This window comes from Suncus etruscus, chromosome 18 (genome assembly GCF_024139225.1).
Source record: "Suncus etruscus isolate mSunEtr1 chromosome 18, mSunEtr1.pri.cur, whole genome shotgun sequence".
Lineage (NCBI taxonomy): Eukaryota > Metazoa > Chordata > Mammalia > Eulipotyphla > Soricidae > Suncus > Suncus etruscus.
This window is the reverse complement of record NC_064865.1, coordinates 34,060,945-34,080,033: the sequence shown is the minus strand read 5'-3', so window position 1 is coordinate 34,080,033 and position 19,089 is coordinate 34,060,945. Positions and strand designations below refer to the sequence as shown.

Sequence of the window (19,089 nt, the reverse complement as noted above, 5' to 3'; positions counted from 1 at the left end):
TCAGAGTGGACGTCGGTCCAGACCCTGTGGAGTGCTCTGTGGTGGCCATTGTAACACTGACAGCTGGAGTGGACTGCGACAGTGTGGTGCTCTCATTTGCTGTCGTTTTTCCACTCGATACAGATTCCGACAGAGGTTCAGTTGTTCTGGTGATAAGAGGAGTGGTTTCCGAGGTTGTAGAAGAGAGCGTCGTAGGCCCAGAGGAGGCAGTAGAAAGCCTGGTGGCTTCTGAGGGACTGCTTGTGCCACCAGTATTCCCCAAGGTGAAGGTGGTGGTGGAGTTGGTGATGGTGGTGGTGGGGCCTGTCATGCTGATGTCTGATTCCATTTGGGATGTCGCAGTGGGGTGCGAGGCAGTGCTGATAATGGAGGGTTTGCTAGAGCTTGCCATCGTTTTCGGCAAGGGAGAAGGGCTGGGAGCAGGTTTGGAGGCTGTACCGGTCATGGATGGAGTGGTGGACATCAGCATTGTTGCGGTCACCGTGGTCTCTTGAGATGAAGTGGCATGTGTGGTGTCCAAAGATGGTGTTAGAGCAGGAGACGTAGACGAAGATGTGGTTTGAGACAATGCAGAAGAGCTCGATTGTGCAGTCACAGCTGATGTCGGTCCTGACCCCGTGGAGTGCTCTGTTATGGCCATTGTAACAGTGAGAGCTGGAGTGGACTGTGACAGTGTGGTGCTCTCATTTGCTGTGGTTTTTCCACCTGTAACAGATTCTGACAGTGGGTCAGTCGTTCTGGTGGTCAGAGGAGTGGTTTCCGAGGTTGCAAGCAGGATCGTGGGCTTAGAGTCGGCAGTGGATACCTTGGAAGCTTCTGAGGGACTGGTTGTGCCACCGGTATTTTCCGAGGTGACGGTGCTGGTGGTGGTGGTGGTGGTGGTTGGGGTTGTCATGCTGGTGCCTGATTCTGTTTGGAATGTCGCGCTAGTCTGCCAGGCAGGGCTGCTAATGGAGGGTGTGCTTGAGCTTGCCATCGTCGGAGCCAGGGGAGAAGGGGTGGGAGCCCATTTGGAGGTCGTACCAGCCGCTGACAAAGTAGTGGACATCAGCGTTGCTGTGGTCAATGTGGTCTCTTGAGTTGAAGTGGTGTGTGTGGTGTTCGAAGATGATGTTGGAACAGGAGACGTGGACAAAGATGTGGTTGGAGGCAATGCAGAAAAGCTTGATTGTGCAGTCACATCGGACGTCGGTCCAGACCCCATGGAGTGCTCTGTGGTGGCCATTGTAACACTGACAGCTGGAGTGGAGTGCGACAGTGTGGTGCTCTCATTGGCTGCCGTTTTTCCACTTGTAACAGATTCTGACAGTGTGTCAGTCGTTCTGGTGGTCCGAGGAGTGGTTTCCGAGGTTGTAGAAGAGAGCGTCGTGGGCCCAGAGGAGGCAGTAGAAAGCCTGGTGGCTTCTGAGGGACTGCTTGTGCCGCCAGTATTCCCCAAGGTGAAGGTGGTGGTGTTGTTTTTGGTGGTGGTGGGGCTTGTCATGCTGGTGTCTGATTCCGTTTGGGATGATGCAGTGGTGTGTGAGGCAGTGCTGATAATGGAGGGTTTGCTAGAGCTTGCCGTTGTTTTCGGCAAGGGAGAAGAGATGGGAGTAGGTTTGGAGGCTGTACCAGTCGTGGACAAAGTGGTGGACATCAGCGTTGTTGCGGTCACCGTGATCTCTTGAGTTGAAGTGGCATGTGTGGTGTCCGAAGATGGTGTTGGAGCAGGAAACGTAGACGAAGATGTGGTTTGAGGCAATGCAGAAGAGCTCGATTGTGCAGTCACAGCGGATGTCGGTTCAGACCCCGTGGAGTGCTCTGTTATGGCCATTGTAACAGTGAGAGCTGGAGTGGACTGTGACAGTGTGGTGCTCTCATTAGCTGTGGTTTTTCCACTTGTAACAGATTCTGAGAGTGGGTCAGTCGTTCTGGTGGTCAGAGGAGTGGGTTTCGAGGTTGTAGCAAGTAGGGTCCTTGGCTTAGAGTCGGCAGTGGATATCTTGGAAGCTTCTGAGGAACTGGTTGAGGGACTGCTCTCATTTGCAGTGGTTTTTCCACTTGTAACAGACTCTGACAGTGGGTCAGTCGTTCTGGTGGTCAGAGGAGTGTTTTCCAAGGTTGCAAGTAGGGTCGTGGGCTTAGAGTTGGCAGTGGATATCTTGGAAGCTTCTGAGGGACTGGTTATGCCGCCGGTGTTTTCCGAGGTGACGGTGCTGCTGCTGCTTATGCTGCTGGTGGTTGGGGTTGTCATGCTGGTGCCTGATTCTGTTTGGAATATCGCGCTAGTCTGCCAGGCAGGGCTGTTAATGGAGGGTGTGCTTGAGCTTGCCATCGTCGGAGGCAGGGGAGAAGGGGTGGGAGCCCGTTTGGAGGTCGTACCAGCCACTGACAAAGTAGTGGACATCAGCGTTGCTGTGGTCAACGTGGTCTCTTGAGTTGAAGTGGTGTGTATAGTGTCCAAAGATGATGTTGTAGCAGGAGACGTGGATGAAGATGTCGTTGGAGGCAATGCAGAAGAGCTTGATTGTACAGTCACAGGGGATATTAGTCTAGACCCCGTGGAGTCCTCTGTGGTGGCCATTGTAACACTGACAGCTGGAGTGGACTGCGACAGTGTGGTGCTCTCATTTGCTGTGGGTTTTCCACTTGTAACAGATTCTGACAGTGGGTCAGTCTTTCTGGTGGTCAGAGGAGTGGGTTTTGAGATTGTAGCAAGTAGTGTCATGGGCTTAGAGGTGGCAGTGGATATCTTGGAAGCTTCTGAGGGACTGGTTGAGGGACTGTTCTCATTTGCTGTGGTTTTTCCACTTGTAACAGATTCTGACAGTGGGTCAGTCGGTCTGGTGGTCAGAGATGTGGTTTCCGAGGTTGCAAGTAAGGTCGTGGGCTTAGAGTCGGCAGTGGATATCTTGGAAGCTTCTGAGGGACTGGTTGTGCCAGCGGTATTTTCCGAGGTGATGGTGCTGCTGCTGCTGCTGGTGGTGGTTGGGGTTGTCATGCTGGTGCCTGATTCTGTTTGGAATGTCGCGCTAGTCTGCCAGGCAGGGCTGCTAATGGAGGGTGTGCTTGAGCTTGCCATCGTCGGAGCCAGGGGAGAAATGGTGGGAGCCCGTTTGGAGGTCGTACCAGCCGCTGACAAAGTAGTGGACATCAGCGTTGCTGTGGTCAATGTGGTCTCTTGAGTTGAAGTGGTGTGTGTGGTGTTCGAAGATGATGTTGGAACAGGAGACGTAGACGAAGATGTGGTTGGAGGCAATGCAGAAGAGCTTGATTGTGCAGTCACAGCGGACGTCATTTCAGACCCCATGGAGTGGTCTGTGGTGGCCATTGTAACACTGATAGCTGGAGTGGAGTGCGACAGTATGGTGCTCTCATTTGATGCCGTTTTTCCACTTGTAACAGAGTCTGACAGTGTGTCAGTCGTTCTGGTGGTCAGAGGAGTGGTTTCTGAGGTTGTTGAAGAGAGCATCGTGGGCCCAGAGGAGGCAGTAGAAAGCCTGGTGGCTTCTGAGGGACTGCTTGTGCCACCAGTATTCCCCAAGGTGAAGGTGGTGGTGGAGTTGGTGATGGTGGTGGTGGGGCTTGTCATGCTGGTATCTGATTCCATTTGGGATTTCGCAGTGGTGTGCGAGGCAGTGCTGATTATGGAGGGTTTGCTAGAGCTTGCCATCGTTTTTGGCAAGGGAGAAGGGCTGGGAGCAGGTTTGGAGGCTGTACCGGTCCAGGACGGAATGGTGGACATCAGCGTTGTTGCGGTCACCGTGGTCTCTTGAGTTGAAGTGGCATGTGTGGTGTCCGAAGATGGTGTTGGAGCAGGAGACGTAGACGAAGATGTGGTTTGAGGCAATGCAGAAGAGCTCGATTGTGCAGTCACAGCGGATGTTGGTCCAGACCCCGTGGAGTGCTCTGTTATGGCCATTGTAACAGTGAGAGCTGGAGTGGACTGTGACAGTGTGGTGCTCTCATTTGCTGTGGTTTTTCCACTTGTAACAGATTCTGACAGTGGGTCAGTCGTTCTGGTTGTCAGAGGAGTGGGTTTCGAGGTTGTAGCAAGTAGGGTCCTTGGCTTAGAGTCGGCAGTGGATATCTTGGAAGCTTCTGAGGGACTGGTTGAGGGACTGCTCTCATTTGCTGTGCTTTTTCCACTTGTAACAGATTCTGACAGTGGGTCAGTCATTCTGGTGGTCAGAGGAGTGTTTTCCAAGGTTGCAAGTAGGGGCGTGGGCTTAGAGTCGGCAGTGGATATCTTGGAAGCTTCTGAGGGACTGGTTGTGCCGCCGGTGTTTTCTGAGGTGACCGTGCTGCTGCTGCTGCTGCTGCTGCTTGTGGTTGGGGTTGTCATGCTGGTGCCTGATTCTGTTTGGAATGTTGCGCTAGTCTGCCAGGCAGGGCTGCTAATGGAGGGTGTGCTTGAGCTTGCAATCGTCGGAGGCAGGGGAGAAGGGGTGGGAGCCCGTTTGGAGGTCGTACCAGCCGCTGACAAAGTAGTGGACATCAGCGTTGCTGTGGTCAACGTGGTCTCTTGAGTTGAAGTGGTGTGTGTAGTATCCGAAGATGATGTTGGAGCAAGAGACGTGGATGAAGATGTCGTTGGAGGCAATGCAGAAGAGCTTGATTGTGCAGTCACAGGGGACGTCAGTCCAGACCCCGTGGAGTGCTCGGTGGTAGCCATTGTAACACTGACAGCTGGAGTGGACTGCGACAGTGTGGTGCTCTCATTTGCTCTTTGTTTTCCACTTGTAACAGATTTTGATAGTGGGTCAGTCATTCTGGTGGTCAGAGGAGTGGGTTTTGAACTTGTAGCAAGTAGGGTCATGGGCTTAGAGGTGGCAGTGGATATCTTGGAAGCTTCTGAGGGACTGGTTGAGGGACTGCTCTCATTTGCTGTGGTTTTTCCATTTGTAACAGATTCTGACAGTGGGTCAGTCGGTCTGGTGGTCAGAGGAGTGGTTTCCGAGGTTGCAAGTAGGGTCGTGGGCTTAGAGTCGGCAGTGGATATCTTGGAAGCTTCTGAGGGACTGGTTGTGCCGCCGGTATTTTCCGAGGTGACGGTGCTGCTGCTGCTGCTGGTGGTGGTTGGGGTTGTCATGCTGGTGCCTGATTCTGTTTGGAATGTCGCGCTAGTAAGCCAGGCGTGGCTGCTAATAGAGGGTGTGCTTGAGCTTGCCATCGTCGGAGCCAGGGGAGAAGGGGTGGGAGCCCGGTTGGAGGTCGTACCAGCCACTGACAAAGTAGTGGACATCAGCGTTGCTGTGGTCAATGTGGTCTCTTGAGTTGAAATGGTGTGTGTGGTGTTCGAAGATGATGTTGGAGCAGGAGACGTGGATGAAGATGTCGTTGGAGGCAATGCAGAAGAGCTTGATTGTGCAGTCACATCGGACTTCGGTCCAGACCCCATGGAGTGCTCTGTGGTGGCCATTGTAACACTGACAGCTGGAGTGGAGTGCGACAGTGTGGTGCTCTCATTTGCTGCCGTTTTTCCACTTGTAACAGAGTCTGACAGTGTGTCAGTCGTTCTGGTGGTCAGAGGAGTGGTTTCCGAGGTTGTTGAAGAGAGCGTCGTGGGCCCAGAGGAGGCAGTAGAAAGCCTGGTGGCTTCTGAGGGACTGCTTGTGCCACCAGTATTCCCCAAGGTGAAGGTGGTGGTGGAGTTGGTGATGGTGGTGGTGGGGCTTGTCATGCTGGTGTCTGATTCCATTTGGGATTTTGCAGTGGTGTGCGAGGCAGTGCTGATAATGGAGGGTTTGCTAGAGCTTGCCATCGTTTTCGGCAAGGGAGAAGGGCTGGGAGCAGGTTTGGAGGCTGTACCGGTCATGGACGGAGTGGTGGACATCAGCGTTGTTGCGGTCACCGTGGTCTCTTGAGTTGAAGTGGCATGTGTGGTGTCCAAAGATGGTGTTGGAGCAGGAGATGTAGACGAAGATGTGGTTTGAGGCAATGCAGAAGAGCTCGAATGTGCAGTCACAGCGGATGTCGGTCCAGACCCAGTGGAGTGCTCTATTATGGCCATTGTAACAGTGAGAGCTGGAGTGGACTGTGACAGTGTGGTGCTCTCATTTGCTGTGGTTTTTCCACTTGTAACAGATTCTGACAGTGGGTCAGTCGTTCTGGTGGTCAGAGGAGTGGGTTTCGAGGTTGTAGCAAGTAGGGTCGTGGGCTTAGAGTCGGCAGTGGATATCTTGGAAGCTTCTGAGGGACTGGTTGAGGGACTGCTCTCATTTGCTGTGCTTTTTCCACTTGTAACAGATTCTGACAGTGGGTCAGTCATTCTGGTGGTCAGAGGAGTGTTTTCCAAGGTTGCAAGTAGGGGCGTGGGCTTAGAGTCGGCAGTGGATATCTTGGAAGCTTCTGAGGGACTGGTTGTGCCGCCGGTGTTTTCTGAGGTGACCGTGCTGCTGCTGCTGCTGCTGCTGCTTGTGGTTGGGGTTGTCATGCTGGTGCCTGATTCTGTTTGGAATGTTGCGCTAGTCTGCCAGGCAGGGCTGCTAATGGAGGGTGTGCTTGAGCTTGCAATCGTCGGAGGCAGGGGAGAAGGGGTGGGAGCCCGTTTGGAGGTCGTACCAGCCGCTGACAAAGTAGTGGACATCAGCGTTGCTGTGGTCAACGTGGTCTCTTGAGTTGAAGTGGTGTGTGTAGTATCCGAAGATGATGTTGGAGCAGGAGACGTGGATGAAGATGTCGTTGGAGGCAATGCAGAAGAGCTTGATTGTGCAGTCACAGGGGACGTCAGTCCAGACCCCGTGGAGTGCTCGGTGGTAGCCATTGTAACACTGACAGCTGGAGTGGACTGCGACAGTGTGGTGCTCTCATTTGCTCTTTGTTTTCCACTTGTAACAGATTTTGATAGTGGGTCAGTCATTCTGGTGGTCAGAGGAGTGGGTTTTGAACTTGTAGCAAGTAGGGTCATGGGCTTAGAGGTGGCAGTGGATATCTTGGAAGCTTCTGAGGGACTGGTTGAGGGACTGCTCTCATTTGCTGTGGTTTTTCCATTTGTAACAGATTCTGACAGTGGGTCAGTCGGTCTGGTGGTCAGAGGAGTGGTTTCCGAGGTTGCAAGTAGGGTCGTTGGCTTAGAGTCGGCAGTGGATATCTTGGAAGCTTCTGAGGGACTGGTTGTGCCGCCGGTATTTTCCGAGGTGACGGTGCTGCTGCTGCTGCTGGTGGTGGTTGGGGTTGTCATGCTGGTGCCTGATTCTGTTTCGAATGTTGCGCTAGTCTGCCAGGCGGGGCTGCTAATGGAGGGTGTGCTTGAGCTTGCAATCGTCGGAGGCAGGGGAGAAGGGGTGGGAGCCCGTTTGGAGGTCGTACCAGCCGCTGACAAAGTAGTGGACATCAGCATTGCTGTGGTCAACGTGGTCTCTTGAGTTAAAGTGGTGTGTGTAGTGTCCAAAGATGGTGTTGGAGCAGGAGACGTGGATGAAAATGTGGTTGGAGGCAGTGCAGAAGAGCTTGATTGTGCAGTCACAGGGGACGTAAGTCCAGACCCCGTGGAGTGCTCTGTGGTGGCCATTGTAACAGTGAGAGCTGGAGTGGACTGCGACAGTGTGGTGCTCTCATTTGCTGTGTGTTTTCCACTTGTAACAGATTCTGACAGTGGGTTAGTCATTCTGGTGGTCAGAGGAGTAGGTTTTGAGCTTGTAGCAAGTAGTGTCATGGGCTTAGAGGTGGCAGTGGATATCTTGGAAGCTTCTGAGGGACTGGTTGAGGGACTGCTCTCATTTGCTGTGCTCTTTCCACTTGTAACAGATTCTGATATTGGGTCAGTCGGTCTGGTGGTCAGAGGAGTGGTTTCCGAGGTTGCAAGTAGGGTCGTGGGCTTAGAGTCAGCAGTGGATATCTTGGAAGCTTTTGAGGGACTGGTTGTGCCGCTGGTGTTTTCTGAGGTGACGGTGCTGGTGGTGGTGGTGGTGGTGTTTGGGGTTGTCATGCTGGTGCCTGATTCTGTTTGGAATGTCGCGCTAGTCTGCCAGGCGGGGCTGCTAATGGAGGGTGTGCTAGAGCTTGGCATCTTCGGAGGCAGGGGAGAAGGGGTGGGAGCCCGTTTGGAGGTCGTCCCAGCCGCTGACAAAGTAGTGGACATCAGCATTTCTGTGGTCAATGTGGTCTCTTGAGTTGAAGTGGTGTGTGTGGTGTTCAAAGATGATGTTGGAGCAGGAGACGTGGATGAAGATGTGGTTGGAGGCAATGCAGAAGAGCTTGATTGTGCAGTCACAGGGGATGTCAGTCCAGACTCCGTGGAGTGCTCTGTGGTGGCCACCGTAACACTGCCAGTTGAGGTGTGCTGCGACAGTGTGGTGCTCTCATTTCCTGTTGGTGTTCCACTTGGCACTGAGTGCAACAGTGGACTAGTCGTCTTGGTGTTCAGAGGAGTGGTTTCTGAGTTTGTAAAAGAAAGCATTGTAGGCCGAGAGGTGGCAGTGGAGAGTTTGGTGTCTTCTAAGGGAATGCTTGTGTCGCTGGTGTTCCCCAATGTAATGGTGGTGGTGCTGGTGGTGGTGCTGGGGCCTGTCATGCTGGTTCCTGATGCTGTTTTGGATGTTTTGCTGGTCTGAGAGACAGGGCTGTTAATGGTGGGTGTGCTAGAGTTTGTGATCATCAGAGGAGAAGGTTTTGTCGGAATTCTGGTTGTTTTTCTGGCCATCACCGTGGTGTTGTAGGACATTAACTTTCCCAGTGTCAATGTGGTTTTTGGTGTTGTGTTTAATCTCGTCGTATCCAATGATGTTATTTGGCAAGGAGCTGTGGATGAATGTGTATTAGGATGCAGATTAGTTTTTTTCATATATGTCAATAATGAACTCATTCCCGGCACGGTGGAATGATTCTAGTTGATACAGATATACTGCTATCTAATGTGTTCCAACATTGTGCTGCTCTATCTTGCTCAGAGGTGGCAAACAAGTTCTACACAAAGAAACAAAATTTTCTTTTTTTCTTTTTTTTTAATTTTTTATTTTTAATTTTAAGAATAAAGATGCAAAGAAAGAGGACAAGGTAAAGTTACAGTGGAAGGACAATCACCCATAACATAATTCTCAGAAGGAGTCCCCTTGCTGATATTTTAACTTTGAACTTTCAGCCAAAGAACATTAAGATAAATAAAACAGAATCCATGTACAATTACTTTGTCCCTCAAGTCCCCAGATGGTAACACATTATAATATTTCTTAACAGCACAGAAGGCAATCTAAAGCCATAAAACTTATGTAACTCCATAAACATTAGAGGCATAGTATTTTTTACATTTCCATGTACATGCATATTAGCTTAAGTTAACCTCAAATTTTAATTGGGTTTTTTTTAAGGATTAGAGTCAAAGGAGCACAGTAAAAAAATGGTGTTAGAGTGGCAATTGTTGTTTGCATAGGCCCACCAAAATATGAGAGGCATGGAAAGGAATAACCTTGGCCTAAATACAAAGAGACCCTACCCCTGAAGTTTCTTGGCATAAGACCAACTCTAGGCTCCAGGCAAGTTAGATCGTCCAATTCAAGACATTGTCCGTAGTGCCAACACACTTTTCACAGTCTCTGTTGTTGGTATCATGTTTCTGTATTAAAGATCCTGGAATCTGCATATCCTACATTGAAGTCAGGATGTGGAGCGTCCTCTCGCTTCACCTCACCATTAAAGGGCAAAGCAGGAAGCCCTGTCCTGTAAGCAGGTCGTTGTTGTTGAGTCTTTTCAGTGTTAAAGGAAGTCTCTGTTGAGCAGGTCGATGTATGAGCAGTGGTAGGGTTTTCCGTGGTAGAGGATTGCTTCCAGGTAATGATATAGACAGATCTGCATGTTTCCTGGATGGCTTCCCTGGTTCAGGGGTGAATGGAAAATGCCCTGTCTTCTGAGGCCTGTGCCAGGTCATTATGTCAATGTTCAGGGTGTAATGTCCCTTTGCACTACAAAATTTGTGTATTCCAATCTCTATTAGATAGGATCTTTTTTGTATGTATAGTATTTTCTCATTTTAATGTGCCTATGCAAAAAAGGAGCAATGCCACGTGGCATTATTGGTGCATATGGGGGACATAAGAACAAGTCCAATAATCCCCATGACATGAAGAACCAAAATATTAAACTGTGAGAATCAGAGAGCCACAACACTCAGTGACGTTCCAAAACAGACAAACACTCACACAAAAGCATATAATAATTTTAACAAAAATATATTGAACACATATTGCATTTTGCCATTTTGAGTGAGGGTAAAAATCCTGTAATGATGGTGAGGGTGTGCTGCGTTCTCCACACTAAGAACTAAAGGCAAGATGTGACACAACATGTGACACACATGGGTCCCCTGCTCACTGGCCTGTGCAGTTGTTTCCGAGGGATGGGAGATGGGATGACGCAGCCTGGGGGAGGGACTACACACTCGGAGATCTCTCCTCAGAGGTCCCTCCTCAGAAACAGCATAACAAAATCCAAACTTGGCAAAGAGCCACAGTATATAAGATAATGATAAGAGGCAAAGAGCCGCATTCATTTTGTCCGGGAGCTGCATGCGGCTCAAGAGTTGCATGTTCACCACCCCTGATCTTGCTGATATTTTACTTAATTACACAAAGTCTGAAAGTGTCCTTTTACAAAAAGACACTCCAAAACATAATTATTTCTTCCAGCTTACTCCAAAGACACAACATTATTATCCATTCTCCATTTTCATGTGCTTATTCCCAAACTATTTAAAGGGTAATATTTTGCTCATATGCAGTCAGGATAAGGGCCATTTTTTCCCTTGGCTATATTGTTGTTCTCTTTTTACAATATATCTCCTTAAACTGATAACCAAGAAATATTTATTTCCAGTTTAATGTAGACCTTTCCCTTTTGCAGAAAATATGTCATGGGATCAGTGTCCAAAAGTAAAGTTGCCATGAGAATTACATTTCTGTAACCAAGATTTTTGCAGTAGCCAGACCTACTCATAATCTAAAATATTCAGAACCTCTCTAAGTAAAGAGTCAGGGTGACACTTTGGGACTTCTGGTCAAATACAGTTAACCCTCCAAAACATGAGTACTCTGCCCTTTCACCCAGATCTCCAGACTTAGTCCACTTATTAAGCATGGAATTTGCTATTCCAGCTCTTTGATGACCAAATCTATGGACCACCATGGATGGAACGAATTTCCTAGATCCAGTTCAACCCAATAAAAGAAGCCAAGGCATGATGCTTCATTTGATGGAACCATTTCTGGCTTCCAGAGTACTAAGAGAACTCCAAAATGACCCCGATGCTCTCTCAGCTCATGCCTGTGTTGTGTTCATCCTCAATTTCTGCTTATAGTTGACCTGGACAATAGATCCTAAAAAAGAACAACCACTGCAACAAGTTCCTGGAGCTGTATTAGAACATGGAGGATTTCTGCAGATGACTGATATCCTGTGAACTGGTGGTACTTCTCTAGCAGGAAATGGTTACCTTTCATCACCTATCATTATTTTGGGGGCTCTAGACCTGTGTTCTGAATTGATACTAGGGCACTTCTTCCCCTGATTAGACAGAAGTACAGGCAGAGCAACAGCAAGAGTGTGAAGCAGATACTGTTCCCAAGATTCAAAAAGAAATACAGATTGCCATAAGCATGTCCTGCCCTTACTCCCTCTCTGTTCAAAGTCCTGCCTGTGAGCTTTTGACTTTGAGCATTGCCCAAGGGATGTGTAATTTCTGGCACTAGTTTAAGAGTCATATGATTTATTTAGATGAGATAATTTAATCATTGTTTAGATCCACTATTGGGTGGATCTCCTCAGGTTTTTGTAGCTTTCCACGTCAGCCTTTTCCTCCTATCCAGTCTCTAGAGCCTGTGACAAACTTGCCACACTTCAGACTGAACTAAGGAAATTCTAAGAGTTTACTAATTGAAGGTTCTTCTTGGCTTATCTTTCATGTGGCAATATAGGGAACCCTAAGGCAAGTCTTTTCTCCAGGTGGGATCATTTGCGCATAAGTTTTTTTGTTTTGTTTTGTTTTGTTTTTGAGCCACACCCGGTGACGCTCAGGGGTTACTCCTGGCTATGCCCTCAGAAGTTGCTCCTGGCTTGGGGGACCATATGGGACTCTGGGGAATCGAACTGCGGTAGATCTGTCTAAGGCTAGCGCAGGCAAGGCAGGCACCTTACCTCTAGTGCCACCGCTCGGCCCCGCACATAAGTTTTAATCCCAAAGCTTTGGGGGAAATACCCATTCCAGAAGCTGTCCATCCAAAACAAGAAGTTGGGCAAATGTATCTGGTCATCCCACTAGGGCTCTTTGGTCTTTACATCTGCAGTCACTTTGGCTGTGGCTACATGGTTTTGTCTTCCCCTCATCTTCAGATTCCATTCCCTACAGAACCCACCCATTGACTCTTTAAATTATAGCTGGGCTGTTCCCAGGCTCTTGAATTTAATAGATCTCTAGCACATGGCACTGCCTCCAACAGTGACTTTCCACATCCAAACAGTGGAGAAACATGAAAGGAGCTCACCACAGGGCCCCAACCCCTGCTTCTAGTGACTTGAGATCTCTGGGCATGACGTTTCACTCTATGGAGAGTCACCTACACATAAGTTTGGGGGAGATGGCACAAGTGAATGCTTTTTCCCTGGAAATCACTGTGGGTGCAACAGCAAAAGTATCACATTTAAATAGCAGTTGTCATTTGAGTGACAATTGTTTTTTTTGTTGTTGTTTGTTTTTGTTTTTAATTCTCATGAGGTCCTCCAGCACCAGCCCTGGCCACAAATTAGTTCAGCTCATTTCTCCATGTTTATAAGAGAGTAACAATCACTTGCTCTATGTGGTTCTGAACATCTTTGTCACAGCATCACTTTCTTTGGTCCTCATGAGTAGATTATTCCATCCTCTATTTCTATATAAGTTTTGTTTAAACCATTATGATTTACAAGGTTATTCATAGTTGCATTTTAGACATATAATGTTTTAGGACCAATCCCACCACCAGTGTCAATCTCCCTGCAATTATATATTTTCACATTCCTCCCATTAGTCCTCTCTTACTCAATTTTCCACACACTGGAGGATAGAACTCTCACCTAATTATTTCTAGGAGAAAAGTTTTGTCTCTTTTACCTAAGGTCAACATTTACTGAGAAAACTCTGTATAGTAACAGATACTACACTTGATTTCTGATCATATTTGTTTGTACCTCCAGGTGTTGTCATGTAGAGAAATGTCTGATGCCTCTGTATCATCATTTCCTTTACATTGGGTTTTGAAAAGCTTCTATTCTCAAGGTATGAAATGTGGACTCCAACTTTCTCCTGGACACAGCTCCAAATCTTCTAATACTTCTATTTTCAACGGTGTGCTGAAGGCCCTTTTATCACCACACTTCTCACTTATGTCTCATTTTCCACACTAGCTAGCTAGGGTGGCCTCCAACAGTATGGTGCTCTCAATTGCTGTTGTTTTTCCACTTGACACAGAGTCTAACAGTGGACCAGTAGTGTTGGTGGTCAGAGGAGTGGGTTCCAAGGTTGTAGAAGAGAACATAGTGGGCTAAGAGGTGTCAGTGGAGAACTTTGTGGCTTCTGAGGAAAAATGTCACTGGTGTTCACTGAGATGATGGTGGTAGTTGGGGAAGTCATGCTAGTACCTAATGCTGTTTGGGAAGTTGTGGTAGTCTGAGAGACAGAGCTGTTAATAGAGAATGTGCTAGAGCTTGTAGTCAGCACGGGAGAAGGGCTTAGAACAGGTGAGGAAGCCATACCAGCCATGGATGTGGTGGTTGGACATTAGTATTGCTGGGGTCAGTGTGGTCTCTGAGGTTGAGGTGGAGCTTACAGTGTCTACAGATCTTGTTGGGCTTGGAGCCATGGACAAAAGTGTGGTAAGGGGCACCTTAGTGGTACCAGGTATTACAGTCACAAATGACCTCATTCCAGATCCTGTGGAGTGATTCATCTTGGGCACAGTTATATTGCTAGCTAAGATGGACTTCAACAGTGTGCTGCTCTCTATTGCTGTTGTTTTTCTAGGTGACACAGAGTCTGAAAGTGGCTTGGTTGTCTTGGTGATCATAGGAATTGTGTTTAAGGTTGTGGAAGAGAACAGAGTGGGCCTCGAGGTTTCAGTGGAGAACTTTTTGTCTTCTTAGGGATGGTTCATGCCACTTGTGTTCTCCAAGGTAGTAGAGGTGCTGGTGTTAGTGGCAGTCATGCTGGCTCTAAGGCAGTTTTGTAAGTCATGGTGGTCTGAGATATGGGACTTGTTTTAAAGGGAATGGTACAATTGTGGTCATCACAGGAGAAAGAATTGGAGCAGGCAAGAGACCATACTGGCTATAAATATAGTTGAGGACACTGGCCTTGCTCTGGGAGGTGTGTTCGCTGGTGTTGATGTAGAATTCACTGTGTCCACAGATGTTCCTTGGTCCAGACCCATGGACATATGTGTGGTAGGAGGCAGTTTAGTAGTGTCAGATGTTGCAGTCATGGTAGACATCATTCCAGAAATCATGAACTGTTCTATGATGGGCATGTTAATATTGCCAGCTAAGATGGTCTCTAACAGGGTGGTGCTCTCAATTCCTGTTGTTTTTCCAACCAATACAAAGTCTGAGAGTGATTCTCTAGTCTTGGTGTTCATAGGAATTTTTTCTGAGACTGTGGAAGAGACCAGAGAAGACCCCAAGGTTTCAATGGAGAACTTTGTGGCTTCTGAGTGACCACAGGTGCTGCTGTTGTTCTCCAAGGTGGTGGTGGTGGTGATGGTGGTGAAAGTCATACAGGTATCTGATGCTGTTTTAGAAGTCACTATGGTCTGAGAGATGGGGCTGGCAATAGAGGATGTGCAAGAGCTTGTGGTCATCAGGGGAAAAGGGTTTATAGCAAGTAGACATGGTGGTGGACATCAGTGTTTCTGGGGTCAGTGTGGTCTCTGGAGTTGAGGTGGAGCTGACAGTATCCAAAGACATTGTTGGACCTGGAGCTGTGGATGAAAGTGTGGTAGGAGGCACATTAGTGGTGCCAGATGTTGCAGTTATGTCTGATGTCATCCCATACCCTGTGGAGTATAAAATGGTTGGTACAAAGGCACTCCCACTTAGGACCTCTGACAGTGTGGTGCTCTCTATTGCTGTTGTTTTCCCACTTGCCACAGAGTCTGAACGTGGCCCACTAGTCTTGATGGTCATATGTGTTGTTTCCGAGGTTGTGGCAGAGAACAGAGTGGTCTCCACAGTTTTAGTGGAGAACATTGTGGATTCTGAGGGATGGTTGTTCTCCAAGTTGGTGAAGATTCTTGATGCTGTTTTGGGAGTCACAGTTGTCTGAAAGACAGGGCTATAATAGTGGGTGTGCTAGAGCCTATGATCAGCCAGGCATATGGACTTCGAGCAGATGAGGACATTATACTATCTCTTGGTTTTACAGATGCAGCTGTGCTCTGTTTGTGATTGATCCTGTTGTGCCCTCTATTGCTATATTTTCATGATATCTAAAGTAGTGTCAAACATTGTATTTGGCATTGATGTTCTGGCAGACTTTGTGTTTTGGTCTCATTGGACCCTGGAATATTTGTGGACAGTAGAAGATTTGAAATTGTTAGGTTATTATTATTATTATTATTTGCATTGGAAGTAATAATAATCCCATTGGTCATTTTTCAGGGTCTGTGATAAATTTGGTATTCATCACAGATGCTATTTTTGTATATTTGGTTGTCTTCAAGAGTGATGTAGACACCTCAGTTGATTCCATGCAGTGAGTATAAATTGTTTTAATCATCTAATATGATAATATGGTTCTTTTGGACTCAGAGTCTAGTTGTATAAATGCTGAATTCAGACTTTTTGATGCTTTTAGATATTAATACGACTGGTGTGTCTTATATTTATATAAGACTTACTTATATTAACTTACTTATATTGTTTGTGTAGGTCTCAGCTCCCTCTATGATGAGCGCAAATGTATTTATTGTTTAAATTTCACAAAATATTTTTCATTAAGCACATAAGCAAGCAACTAATTTTACCCTCCATCATTTTGGAGTTTTCTTCTTATCATTATCATCTTACATTACTTTATACATAATGACTTTTATATTATTTTACACAACTTCAAAAATAAAATACAGATTCTCACTTTCATGTATTACTGCTGCCTCTTCCTTTGATAACTTTATGTTTCATCAGTTGGAATTATATTCTCTTTTATTGTGAATTGAGGCAAACCAGAATGCTGAATGCTGTCTTGCATTTCATAGACATATGTCTTCATATTTTTGCTCTTTTTTTGTAAGTGTAATTTTGTGATTTACATTTTTGGATTAGGTTCTTAATAGTCTTAATTTTATTATTTTATTTTATTATTAAATTTATTGTTTATTATTAAATTTTATTATTAAACTTTATAATAAATATTGTTTGGGATTGATCATTTTAAAATTCTGATATATGGTCTTTCCTAATACTATTTCCTTTATTTTATATTTATTTTTGTTTTATATTAAATAATATAATAGAACAGGAGATGACTCAGTGGCTAAAGCACCTGATATGCAGGTGATAGTCTGAAAACTGATCCTGGCAGTTCTGCTCTGTTTTTTTTTTTTCTTTTTCTTTTTCTCTCTTTGTTTTTCTTCTCTCTTTCTAAAAATATGGAACTCTTCACGAATTTGCGTGTCATCCTTGCACAGGAGCCATGCTAATCTTCTCTGTATCCTTCCAATTTTAGTATATGTGCTGCCGAAGCAAGCACAGACCTGCTCTCTGTTATCATTAGCATTGCAAGTAATTTTTGGCCCCACCACACCACAGCCAGCTGTGTATGTGTATGTTATGACAACTAAATGGCAAAATGCCTAATGAACACAACTAGAAATACGTTTGAACACTGTCAGTACTTTCAGTATTCTCACCCCCCAATGAGAACATACATGAACACAATCACAGTCTCAAGTACTTTGGGGTCTTGATGTATATTTTGAGCTCAGTGATTAAACTGGATAGATTTTTGGGTTAATCTAGAGATAGAGGGAATTCAGAAATAAGAGTATCCATGATTTTGTGTAAAGGATTTTGTGTAGAGCTGGAGTGATAACATATCAGGTAGGGCTTTTGTCTTGCATGTGGCCAACCCAGGTTCAAGCTCCAATATTTCATATGGTCCCAAGCTTAAGAGTAATTTCTGACTTGGACATATCTTTCTAGTTGTGATGATTGGGTATTTCACCATTTCATTGTCATCAAACACACAGCTGGCTGTGGTGTGGCCAGAAATTACTTGCAGTGCCAATGATCACAGAGCCAGAAGTAAAACCCCTGAGTGTCCTGCCAGGTGTGGCCCAAAAGCAAAAGAAAGAAAAAGCAATTAAGGAAAACATGTGGCTCCATCTCATCACTGTTGCTGAGATATTCCTAGACAGAATAAGATGTTAGTCCTGCAAAATATTTAATACAATTGTTGACAAATCTGAAACAGAATATCAATAACAACACAATAATTGTGGGAGACCTCAACATGGCTTTGTCAACACTTGATAGATCAACCAGACTGAAACCCAACAAGAATATACTAGACCTGAAAAGAGAAATGGAAGAAAGAGGCCTGGTAGATATATATAGGACACTCCACCCTCTCAAACCTGCATACACATTCTTCTCCAATGTACATGGGACATTCTCCAGGATTAACTACATGCTGGCACATAAAACATACCTCTATAATATCAAGAGGATAGAAATTTTGTAGGCAACCTTCGCTGACCACAAGGCTCTAAAATTATATGTGAATTCCAAAGGGACACAGAAGAAAAACTTCAACACCTGGAAGTTAAACAGCCTCATACTGAATCTGAGTGGATCTGAGATGAAATTAAAGAGGAAATAAAAACTTTCCTGAAAACAAATGATAATAAAGATGCGAACTATTAGAACCTATGGGACACAGCAAAATCAGTACTGAGAGAAAAATTTATAGCTTTGCAAGCACACATCAGGAAGGAAGAAGGGACCTACCTGAATAGTGTAATGTCACAGCTCATACAATTAGAAAGTGCCCAACAAAAGGTACCAAAAATAGGGAGACAGAAGAAAATAACAAAGCTGAGAGCAGAAATCAACAAAGTGGAAACCCAAAAAACAATCCAAAAGATTAACGAAAGCAGAAGTTGGTTCTTCGAAAAATAAACAAGATTGATAGACCATTAGCAAAACTAACAAGAAAAGAGAGAGAGAAACTTGATAACTCATATTAGAAATGAAAAGGGGGAGATCACTACCGATATTGCAGAGATTCAAAGGGTAATTAGAAACTAATTTGAAAAACTCTATGCCACTAAAAATGAGAAGCTGGAAGAAATGGATAAATTTGGACTCTTACAACTTTCCACGGTTGAATAAAGAGGATGTAGCATATCTAAACACCACCATCACTATTGATGAAATTAAAATGGTAATCAAATGTCTGCCCCAAAACAAAAGCCCAGGCCCAAATGGATTCACTAATGAATTCTTTCAAACCTTTCAAGTGTAACTATTACCAATCCTGGCAAGACTCTTTCATGAAATCAAAAAAACAGGAACACTTCCAAATAGCTTTTATGAAGCCAACATCACCTTGATACCTAAACTAGACAGAGATGCTACCAAAAAAGAAAATTACAGACCAATATCCCTGATGAACACAGATGCAAAGATCCTCAACAAAATTCTGGCAAATAGGACTCAATGCCTCATCAAGAAGATTATTCATTATAATCAAGTAGGTTTCATCCCAGGAATTCAAGAATTAATGGTTTAACATCCATAAATCTATCAACATAATACACAACATCAACAACAAGAAAAATAAAAATCACATGATCATATCAATAGACACAGAGAAAGCATTTGAGAAGGTCCAAAACCCATTCTTGATTAAAAAAAAAACTCTCAGCAAGATTGGAATGAAAGGAACCTTTCTCAATATAGTGGCAGTGGCAAATATCCTCAATGGAGAAAAACTAAAAGCCTTCCCTCTTAATTCTGGTACAAGACAAGGCTGCCTCTCTCACCACTCCTATTCAACATAACACTGGAAGTACTTGCTATAGCAATTAGGCAAGAAAAAGATATCAAGGGAATCCAGATAGGAAAGGAAGAAGTCAAGCTCTCACTGTT

The 19,089-nt window shown here is 45.7% G+C and overlaps 1 protein-coding gene and 1 non-coding gene across 2 annotated transcripts; both read right to left on the bottom strand.

Annotated features, from left to right (window-relative positions):
- On the bottom strand, window positions 1–8,494 carry MUC22 (mucin 22). Its single transcript, XM_049764773.1, has 2 exons — window positions 122–8,494; window positions 1–36 (listed from the first exon to the last, which is right to left on the bottom strand). The coding sequence occupies exons 1-2, from the start codon at window positions 8,492–8,494 to the stop codon at window positions 1–3; spliced, it is 8,409 nt and encodes a 2,802-aa protein (XP_049620730.1).
- An 8,086-nt stretch (window positions 8,495–16,580) lies between these two features.
- Window positions 16,581–16,687, bottom strand: LOC125996661 (U6 spliceosomal RNA). The gene has a single exon (XR_007491343.1). It is a non-coding gene; the product is annotated as a U6 spliceosomal RNA (small nuclear RNA).
- Between the last annotated feature and the right edge of the window lie 2,402 nt (window positions 16,688–19,089).

Coding starts and splice junctions, on each gene's coding strand:
- MUC22 (XM_049764773.1), bottom strand. CDS start 8,494: ATGACAGGCCCCAGCACCACCACCAGCACCACCACCATTACATTGGGG. Junction 37..121: donor CTGAACCTCTGTCGGAATCT/GTATCGAGTGGA, acceptor TGGCCACCACAG/AGCACTCCACAGGGTCTGGA.